This window comes from Thalia democratica, chromosome 5 (assembly GCF_965202585.1).
Source record: "Thalia democratica chromosome 5, ktThaDemo2.hap1.1, whole genome shotgun sequence".
Classification (NCBI taxonomy): Eukaryota; Metazoa; Chordata; class Thaliacea; order Salpida; family Salpidae; genus Thalia; species Thalia democratica.
The window spans coordinates 45,135,941-45,147,105 of NC_139169.1; the positions used below are offsets into that span (position 1 = coordinate 45,135,941).

Consider the following 11,165-nt stretch of genomic DNA (forward strand, 5'->3'; position numbering starts at 1 on the left):
TAGCATCTAAACAGATACCTTAGGTAAATCTGCAATTTAAGATAACGTTTTTGTTGTTTATGGTATATCTATATGTGTTGGAATAAATAAATTAATTTAGAATTTATTTATTGTATTATATTTTAAATACTTTACTGTCAGACTAACTTTTAGTAAAATATCTGTTGGTTTGAAAGTTTGTGTTGCAAACTAAACACATAAAATTAGGAATCTAAATTTTAACAGAAAAGCTTAAAAACACATCAAAGTTTTATAAGTAACCTGATATCATACAAACTTATATGAAATAATTGTATATTTTTGTAAAATTCTGTTTTATCATTAGTACATGTTTTGAGTAATAATTTTCGGCTCTTTGTTTTTCTCTTTACATTTATAATTTTGTTTAGGTTGTCATCTAAAAAAAATCAAGTTGTAAAAAATGTTTTTAAATCTTAAGATGTTAACTTTACAATTGGCTAGACGAAAGTACGAAATAGATGTTCACACAATAAAAAATGAATAATTTTATTTAAGTATGTCTTAAAATAAACAACATAATGAGATAGCTTTTTTATGCCTCATTATTATTTATGAAAACTGTTTAAGTGTATGTTTCTTCTGAAAGAACAGTTTTTGTGTTGTTAAATTTCTTGAGTAGATAAAAGTTTATGCAAAAGTAATCAAATAAAACCTTATAATTTGCGCTAAATAATTATTAACAAAATTTATATGGTTACATTTAAGCAAATAGCAAAAAGTATTATTAGTTCATAAAAATTGACGTTTTAAAAGTATGATTTCATGAAGCTTTGCTTTTGTTGTACGCATCAGCAAAAGTGTTGATTTATTTACGTCATAATAAGATGTTTCTCTGAACCTTTGAGCAGCTCGTACTCGAAAAGTGTCAAGTGCCTTTCTTTCACTCTACAGGCTGTTTTCTTTGTTTTAAAAAGTTACTTTTACTTAGGTCGCTACTCAGCTCTTTAGTTTTGTCTTATTTAAGCTAAAGTTCTGGCCAAATGATCTAGTTTTAAATGACTTTAGTTCTATTTAGCTAGAAAAGCAGCAATTAATTTACTTCTTATCTTAAAGCCTAATAAACAATATTTATTATTTAATTTGTAAATTAATTAATTTGTAAACTTTCAAAAATTAGTTTTGTATTAAGTAAAAGTTTTGCGATGTTTATTATTGTTATACAAGTCAGATAAAATTCGGTTGTACAAAAGTAATCAGAAATTCTGAATATTGATTATTAAATTTTGAAAATTTTTTTGCAACTTTTTATAGTGAAAATACTATTTTTTATGAAAGTTATGTCAAAATAGGCATACAGACAAGCTATTAAAAAATAATCTTAAATTGATAATTACTTTGTTTGTTTAATATCTTGGAACAAACTATAAATTATGTATAAATTTCATAATATTCGGTTTAAAATAATACTAAAGCTTATTGATTAAGTTTTTTAAACATTTAATGTAAAACTATAACACAATAATTATTAATATTTTAGATGATAAAATGTTTTATATGTTTGCATCCAAAACAAGATTAAAGTTTACTTCTTATAACTATTAATTAGTTTATTTTTAAAATAAAGCAGTACTACTTAATATAATAATGTTTTAATCAATCAAAAGTAGTTTGTCATTAACAAATTTGTAACACAAAACTTACTATTTAGATTAAAACTGTTTTGTAATCAACTTACTGTTTACTAATTTTTAATAAAAAGAAAAATTAACGTTTCTAAACAGCTTACAATTTGAATGAAGTGTTTTATCTCGAAATTGAAATATCTTTAGCTTACTATTTAGTTTGATTTAAAAAACAGTTCTATAAATTTGTTGTTAAAAGTTAAAGTATGGCAAGTGAGCAAATGGCAACTGAGGCGGCACCAGCAGAAGTTGATGCAAAAACTAAGGACCAGGAGGACAGTCTTGTCTTTAAAATGAAGCTGAGCGAGCAAGCGGAGAGGTAAAAATTTTCTAACTTACAATTTTCATTCATTCTTTAATTATTTATGTTGTAATATAACGGCATTTTTGCTGTCTATACACAATAAGCTTGAGTAACACAAAGTTATGAAGTGAATGCATTAAAAATAATACTTAGTTTTATTAATAGTGTAAAAAATTCCAATTTTTTCACTTTTTTGTTTATTATTTTTGTTTTTAAAAGTTGTTAAAAAAAGTTTGTGATGTAAACAAAGGGGGAAAAAACAACCAGTATTAAATTTTGTGCTACAAAAAATTAACGATAAAGTATTACTTTAGTTTTTAAAAGCAAAAAGAAAACTGTATAGATTTTAAAAAAAGTATAAAAAATACATATTATTACAATTTTTATAGTTTAGACTATTTAGTCATATTATACGATACTTTATTAATTAAGTTTGAATTAAAAATAGAATATTGTTCGATTTTTTCTTAAATTTTTTCCATATTCTGTTTGACTCAAAAAAATGTTATTTCAAAGTTGTACGATATTCATAAATATAATTATATTTATAAAACCAAAAAAAAAACCAAATGATATTAAATTTGAACAAAAAACAATAAGAATTTAAACCAACAGTTAGATTAAGAAATGTTTTTAAGTAAAAGAAATAATCTTATAATAAATTGCTAATTTGTGTATTTAAATTTTTAATTAATAAAAACGGTATCTTCTACTTGAGATTCAAAATTAGTAAGTAGCATAGTGTTTTGGATTAAAAAAGTCTAAAGTTTGTTATTTAGTTCTTATTCAGCTTTCATTTACTGCTGGATTTAAACAAAAAAAAAAAAAAACTTTAACCAAGCGAGTCGAAAGTACTACCAAATTATATAATTACTATTCTTAAAGAGTTACATACAGCAACAACTTAAAAACTACGTGCAGGTATAAGGACATGGTGGCGTACGCGAAAGAGCTTGTGCAGCTGAAACCGGATCCGAACGACGAGCAGAGGAACCTGATATCCGTGGCGTACAAGAACGTGATTGGCCACAGGAGGGCCGCTTGCAGGTCGCTGCAGGCTTACGAGCAGAAGTTCGAAAGTGAAGGTAACGCGAGCAGCAAGAAGCTGTCGAGTGAGTACAGGTGCAAGATAGAAGTTGAAGTGGAGGACATCTGCAAGGTTTTTTTTACAGCTTGAGACGAATCAATATGTTTTGATCTTGTGATTTTGAAAAACATGTTTTAAAATAGTAAAGATAGAAGTGATAACATTTGTGTACTGAAATTCTTTATTTCAGTAAACTACATTAAAAAAATTAAGAAATAAAAACTTGACTAATAGACGAACTGTCGTTAAAAAAGATTACTGTTTTTTATTTTACTTTAGTTTTGTAGTGTAATTTTGATACAAAAAAAAAACAGTTTAATTTAAATAAAAAAATAATAATTTTTAATCTCTAAAGTTAAAAAAAAACTATAAGGATAAACATTATTTATGCTTTTAAAGGTTAAGTTTTGTGCAAAGAAAAAAAAAACAATAAAGTTCAACATTTATATGGTACTTTTAAAAGTTTTAAAAATTTTACGGCTATAATAATTTAGATCATAACTATCTTTAAAGCTTATAACAATTTTTTTGAGCAACTACTTATGCCATTAAAAAGTTTATTTTAATATCAGATTTACATACATTAAACAACTCGATTCATTAATTGAGTTAATTCTAATAATATATAATAAGACCTAGTTTACTCGATAAAGACAAATTAAAAACGCAATTATTGTAGGTTAGCTTTTCTAAAATTAACAAAGAACCTTTTTATATAAACTTACTAACAATAATTTAGCCGTCTATGTTTAAGTTTAATTTTTTAAATTAAAAAGATTTATTTGCACTCGTAGTTACACAGAACAGTACTGTAAGTACTAGAACAGTACTACAAATGTATTTAATTATTATAGTTATAACTATAAAGAGATATTTGTGTTTAGTTAATTTTGCATTTTCATTTAATACAATTTTTATGAAGTTGATAACAAATTTTAAGTACTTACTTTAAAGGAATATAAAAGTTTTGTAATAATGTTACAATAAAAATAAATAAAAACCACGTTCAAAAATTAAAATGCGAAATTTTTATTTTAAATTCCTCAAAGAAACGTTGAAAAAGTATCTAAACTAACAATAAGCTCTGTAATTTCAATATAATAGTTAACACGGAAAAATTGACTACAAAATTAAAAATAGTAATATTTTGATAAATCTTCTTATGTAAAAGTTGTTAATAAAAGTAGGTGGTTATAAATTTATAAGTGCATATAAATTCACTAGTTAATTTATTAAAAAAAACATCCAAAGTTTATCCATACTAACTATGTTATTTAAACTATAGAGCTCGATAAAATACGTTGGTAAAAAAATATTCCTAAATAGAATTTTTAAATAATTGTTGTTTGTAAATCTTCTAATTTGTTGGACCTCTGAAATTTCTATAAAAAAGCTTTCTGCACGTTCATAAGTTTATAAGAGTATTTGTGGACAGGATATAATTTTACTACTTGACGATCACCTTCTAAATAGTGCTTCCGACGACGAGGGTCGTGTGTTCTTTTACAAGATGAAGGGTGACTACTACAGGTAATGAGTGTTAAATTGTTTACAAATGGAATATGATTTTTAAATGGATAGTCAAAGCTAGTCTTAATAAAATGTTAAGATAAGTTTTATGATGAGACGATGTTAATATCTCAGTTCTGTCATTAACACGAGCTCAGACTTTTGCATATATTTAAAATAACATAGTTGCATTTAGCTAGACCTCGCTAGTTTTTTCAAATGGTGACAAAACTAGCAATAGAAATTTAATATTTTGAGCTTTAGAAGTTTTAAGTTTATTCAAAAGTGAAATACTTAAAATACATACTAAGTTCAGAGTTCAGACCATTAGTAATTTAAAAAGTAAAACTAATTTTACTTCAAAAATTGTATACAAAATTTAATATTTAAATGTTAAAATACCAATATAAAAACTTGTGTATAAATTTGATAAGATTTAACTTACAAAAGCTATACAATTTAAAAAAACTTATAATTATATTAAGTATATGATCGAGGTTTTTAAACTTTAACCTAGAATTAGAAAAATTTCTGAAAAGAATATTGTAGTCGACCAAGTAGAAAGTAAAAATATTTGTGAGTGTATTAAATTAATAATTTGATAGTATTAATTTTTTTTACTTATTTTACAAATATTTTTGTTTTTATTATACCTCGCAAACTTAAATAATATTTTACGGTAAGTAAAAAAGTTTATACAACAAGCTTAAACTTAACCTACATAATATACAGCTGTTTTATGAATGTATTGATTGTATTCCCAAAAGTATAAACACTTTAGTTTTTGTCTAATGTTTATAATTATGTAAAACAACAAAAAAATAGTCTAAAACTAAAGAAAATATTATAAACCTAACTATTTTTATAGTCGAAGGCCCTTAACTTTCCGGTCCTTAAAAGTCAGAATGTACAATTAATTTTTACAACATTAAAGGTACTTGTGCGAGTTTAAAGACGAAGAAGGGCGCAAGGCGATAGCGGACAAGAGTGAAGAAGCATACATGGAGGCTTCGAAGAACGCGCAGGACCTCAAACCGACCAACCCGATCAAGCTGGGACTGGCGCTCAACTTCTCCGTCTTCTACTACGAGATCAGGAACGCGCCCGACAAGGCTTGCGAGTGGGCCAAGAAGGCTTTCGACGCCGCCATCAACTCGCTTGACGGTTTAACTGAAGATTCGTACAAGGACACAACGCTCATCGTGCAGCTGTTGAGGGACAACCTGACCCTGTGGTCGTCGGACATCGACGAGGAAATGGAAAACGAGGAATCAGGACAGCAGCAGTCCAGTGACACGAAACCCGCTGCTGAGTAACTTGGTTCATGATTCATTTGTATTACATTCTTTTTTTTTGTTGTTGCTATAGCATAATACACTTAAATGCAAAGTACTAAGCAAAATATTTTCTTACTCAATGAAATCAAAATTTTATCAAACCGTAATATTTTTTAACGATGCAGTTTAAACAACAAGCTACCTTTAATTGAGTTTTCAGTAAAATCTGCCCCGTTATGTTTTCACACGTTCACGTCTTCGCACAGTAGTTGTTAAAACTGACTTAAGAATTATCAGTGCTCTGTAAATGTGAAATATCCCTTTTGAAAAATCAAGATTTCTAAAACATTTAGACTTGTCTGCAAACATCAGTATTTGTGAAACATTCCCTTGATTTTTATTGGCAGCAGCCAATTACTAAACAAGATTTATGTATCGACTATTAGCAAGTTTATGTGTTGTATATATTTGTGAAATATCATAATACATGTATTTAAACTTAGCCAGATTACGTTTTTTTTTTTAATTTTGTGTTTTCTAGTGTTTAGTTTTTCAAACTTTATGAGAATAAACAATTTCCACAAAACGGTTTTTTCTTTTATGACCAAAAAAAGCTTTAATAAACTAAAGTTTTATGTATAAATATTGTTTTTTATAACTTTATAGTTTTTGTTTTTATTTAGTATATTGTTTACTAGCAATTGAAGTTACAGTAATTTAACCTTGCTTCTAAGTAATTAAATACTTATTTTTAATCAAACTTGATACTTTAGTTTTTCAAAATACGAAAAGTTGTATAAAATAATAGTTTACCTAAAAATATAGATTAATTAATCTAGCGTCAGAAATTTTGTCGGATTAAATTTAGAAAACTTATGAAACTAAATTTTATACAATATTTTTTCCGCATGCCTACTAAACTTAAAATAACATATAAGCTAGTCGTACATTAATTATTAAATCTGTATTACCATTATAAACTATAAAAGCATTAAGGAGATAATTTATTATCAAATAACTAAAATAAAAATAATCAAATCATCTCAAACAAATTAAAGACTTTTATAACCACATAAAATGTCCTCAAAAAACTCAAGTGTTTATCACATGTACAACATATTGTAAATTTATCTGCAAAAAATTGTTAGTAAGTTAAATTGAACAAACGAAAAACGAAGGTGCTCAAAAAAAAGTTTGCTCCAAATACCAATAGTTTGCTTATTGTTTCAATAAATTTTGTATTTTCATAACCGACCTTAAATGCACAACTTTAAAAAAAATGTAGTTTGCTAACTTAATTTATTTGTATAGAAAATATGTTTTCCGACTAATACGAAACACGTATGAGAAATAAAACAGAGATATCGAAAAATATTGAATGTAGAAGTTACAAAATATAAACAGAAAACAAACAGAAGCAAGTATACGTCACAACAGATTCGTCCCTACATTTTCGTTCTTCTTAACTTCACATGGCAAATGTATTTTCATCTCATTAATAATTCACACATTGCACCATGCAGTCCTTGCTAAGACTTTTGCTTTGTATGAAAGTAGAAGTGGAGTTTAATAGACTGCACGGGTCGTACAATTGTTTATTATGTTATGCAAAAAAAACATTTAATCATAAGTAAAACTGTTTGTCAACTTTATCGTATATCTATTGGCATTAGTTTATAGTTTTACTTTCTAAGTTTTAAATAAAACTTATAAAACTTATATAGCATTTAAAAAAATATCATATGAAGTATATTTGCTTAAAAAAACTTTTTGATTTTTTGAAATTTGTTTTTTGGAAATAAAATTTAATTAATCAGAGATTTAAAAAAAAAGGTTATTAAAAATTTGTTAGTAGTCGAAATTTTACCTGATATTATAATCTAAGATATCTTTTTAGTTTACATATAACAAATAAACTATATTATAAAATATGTAGCTAAGTATGTGTATAAGAATGATGTATTCTATTGCTATATATATGAATAAAACAGTTATTAATAATTATTTTTGGGATTGTGAATTTAAGTGTTTTAAAATTGTTTAACTTTTAACTTTATTTTGTTATTACCAAATTATAAAAAAAAAAAACTTTTTTTTTAGTTTCATACATATAAAAAGTATTTTCTGTAACAAATGTATAGATTCAAAAATCAATACATTCTAGTTGGTAGGTTGAGCAAGTTGAAAGCTTTTCCTTGCTTAGTCATACGATATTTACCAATTAGTTTGCTACTGTTAAATTTACAAACAAAAAACTTTGACAGAATTAAAACTGTAGCATAATATTTGTAATAAAGGTTGTGAGCAGTTCGTTTTTTCGGTTGTGTTAAAACTCAAAACTTATTAAAGCCATTATATGAAAGTTTTTTTTTTGTGTTTTCAAGTTCCAAGGACTGCGTTTTAGTATAACTTTTTAATTTAAATAAAATAGAGTTATAAAAATAAAGTTAAACTACAAAAATATTACAAAGTTAAAAACTAGAAACAAACTAGTTATAAAAATTTTCAAATACCCAACAAAAAATTTGTTCTTTAAAAACTAGGAAACATTTTAAACTTTTGTTTTATTCTACTTATTTATAAAAAAGATAATATTATAATTAAAAAAAAAACAATAGAAAAGTTATGCAAATTTAAAATATTATTTGTTATAAAAATAAATAAACTATCATAAAATATATTCGGCAAACTCTTTTTAAGTAAGTATTCAATATATATATATGAAATATAAATAACAAAGCATTAGATAAGTTTCTTAATGCAATAACTTAAACTATTGTTTTATATGTGTGTAATTAAAAATGTTTATACTTATTTATTTAGTATTAAAAAAAAACAAAATTTTATAAACAGCTTTTTTAACCTTGCCGTTAGTATGAACAAGAATATATGAAAATTCACCCTTCTTTACAATTGTAAGCAAAATATACAATCTTAAAAACTATATAGTTATAGTGTTTAGAAAAAAAGTATTAAAAAGTAAACTTATTACTAACCCGTTGTATTTTAAAACCTTAGGTAACTACAACCCTAAAAACTGACTAGTGTAAAATATACTTTTAAGTAAGTTTTAATTCCCATTTTAGAATGGTCTTTGTAATAAACCTGTTGTTAGTTTTTGAATAATTGTCAATGGTTCTTAACAACAACTACAAACAAAAATTTCAAAATAGTTTATTTTACAAATTTAATTTTATATAGATATAGTTCAGTGTGATTACTAATCTTGCAATAAATAGTTCTAATTAAAGTTCGTTTATAGTTATAGCAGTGAACCTAAAAACATTATGTATACAAAAATATTGAATTATAGCAAAAAGTTTTTCAAAGTATGGCTTTATTGTTTGTTTTTTTTTTGAGTAAATATCTATGTTTAAAGAAGTACCTTAAAGTTATTAATTATTAATTTTATATTAATTGATAAACCTTTATTCTCATTGTTTTATTTGGTTAGTCTTTCTTTATAAATTATTAACTACCGAATCAGTGATATAAAAAGTGACATTAACTTTAAATATTTTTAAAGGTTTAACTAATATAATGATCATAGATTAAAATATAAACTAAAAGAAAACTTACTATAAATTCTTATATAGCGACTTTAAAATATGTGAATTAATTTTTTTTAACTTTTTATTTCTGTTATTCAAAAATTCTAACCAAATTTTGAAAATACTTCCGAAAATTTCTGATCCTAATAAAGTCTCTACTACCACAATATACATAAAGTCAATAGCTAGAGTGGATCTCTATGATCGAAAGTTAGACCTATACAGTATGGGTTTGACCAAAACTTTTAAGAAATATTTTTTTATCGTGTTCAATAAACTATTGACTGTTTAAATTTTTTTAAAAAAATATAAAACGTTATTAAAATTTTGTAGAACTTTTCACTATACAAAAAATCCTTATTTTGTTTTTTTTATAAAAAAAGACTTTACATAATCTTAACACTTTACAGAAATCTAAATTGTTAATTACTAGTTTAGTTACGATTTATGAACTTTTATGAAGTTAAAAATAAAATAATATAGCTTTTAAAGCTATTTGTGAAATCATAAACATTTACCTCAAACTCATAACTTATACATATCAGCAACATTTGTTTAATAATAAAATTAATAGCTGTTTAAATTTAAAAACAAAACAGAAAAACTTAACTTACAGTGTTTTAAAGAAGAATAAAGCTTCAGTTCGTTTTTACATAAAAGTCATTTTATTAGCGAAGGCTAATTTTCCAAGTAAAAGCTGCTCGCTGGTCGCAATATATAGAAAAGGCTTAGTTTGTTTAAATTAATTATAGTTAATTTTCTGGTTTTATTATATTAATATTTTAACTTAAATTGTAATAAAATAAGCAATGATTAAGAGTTACTAGCTAAAAGGTAATTGTAAAATTTAGAGCCTAATATAACTTTATATCAAAAATTTTTTTTCTAATGTTTCAAAAAGTATGCTTTTAGCTGATAAGTACATCGCAGGCAGCATACTTCTGTTTTGTGTGCAATATTTGGCCCGAGCACTGCAGTTTGTCGATCCTTGGTCTAGTGTTTTAAAACTAGAAACAGCGAACAAAGTTAAGAAAGTATCTAAAAAATTTTATAAGTAAAAAATAATAGTTTTCTTAAATTACCTTTATATTTATTTGAATTACATTTAGTAATTCTGTCCTGGGCATGACGTTAAACTGTTCCGGTGTATGACTCGATAACCAAAAGGTTTTTTGTACACCAGGTCCTTGGACCAAACCTTTTGAGCGTATTTTTTGTCGTTTAATAAACAATAGTAGTACAGTTAAATATTGATGAAAAATAGGGTTAACAAATTAAGTTGTATGTAAACTATTTTTTTTGTTATGAACATTTTTTTCAAACAGTTTATCTGAAGTAAAGAATGTTGAAAACTGTTCATGATATATTTATATGAACTATTTAAGTGAATTATTTTAATATCACATATTATACAATAAATATGTGTAGTTAGCCTAAAATTTAATCAATGTTCTGCTCAACTTATTAAAATTATAAGTTACTCTCTAAAATTCTATATTTATAAAGCACCATCAGAAATTTAATAAATGAAAAGGGTGATAATATCAAGTTCAAATTTTAGTAAATTGATATATTTCACTTTAAATAAAAAAGTAACAAAAAAAAAATCTCATCAATAAAATAATATTAATATAACCTTTTTTAATATATAAGGTTCAATATGTTCCTGTAACATAATCGTCTTATCTTATATGAAAGATTATTAGTATATTTTTACAATTGATAACCTTACAAAGCAGTATAAACGTTTTAAGTTTCGACTAGCTTAATTATCTGCAGTATTAAAAAAAAACA

At 24.7% G+C, this 11,165-nt stretch overlaps 1 protein-coding gene across 1 annotated transcript; it reads left to right on the top strand.

Moving 5' to 3' along the window:
• The first annotated feature begins 1,823 nt into the window (after positions 1 to 1,823).
• LOC145837235 (14-3-3 protein 2-like) lies at positions 1,824 to 6,400 on the top strand. Its single transcript, XM_082945027.1, has 4 exons — positions 1,824 to 1,962; positions 2,869 to 3,106; positions 4,470 to 4,564; positions 5,478 to 6,400. Exons 1-4 carry the CDS (start codon positions 1,850 to 1,852, stop codon positions 5,857 to 5,859), a joined length of 828 nt encoding a protein of 275 aa, XP_082801153.1. The 5' UTR covers positions 1,824 to 1,849; the 3' UTR covers positions 5,860 to 6,400.
• The last annotated feature ends 4,765 nt before the right edge of the window (positions 6,401 to 11,165 follow it).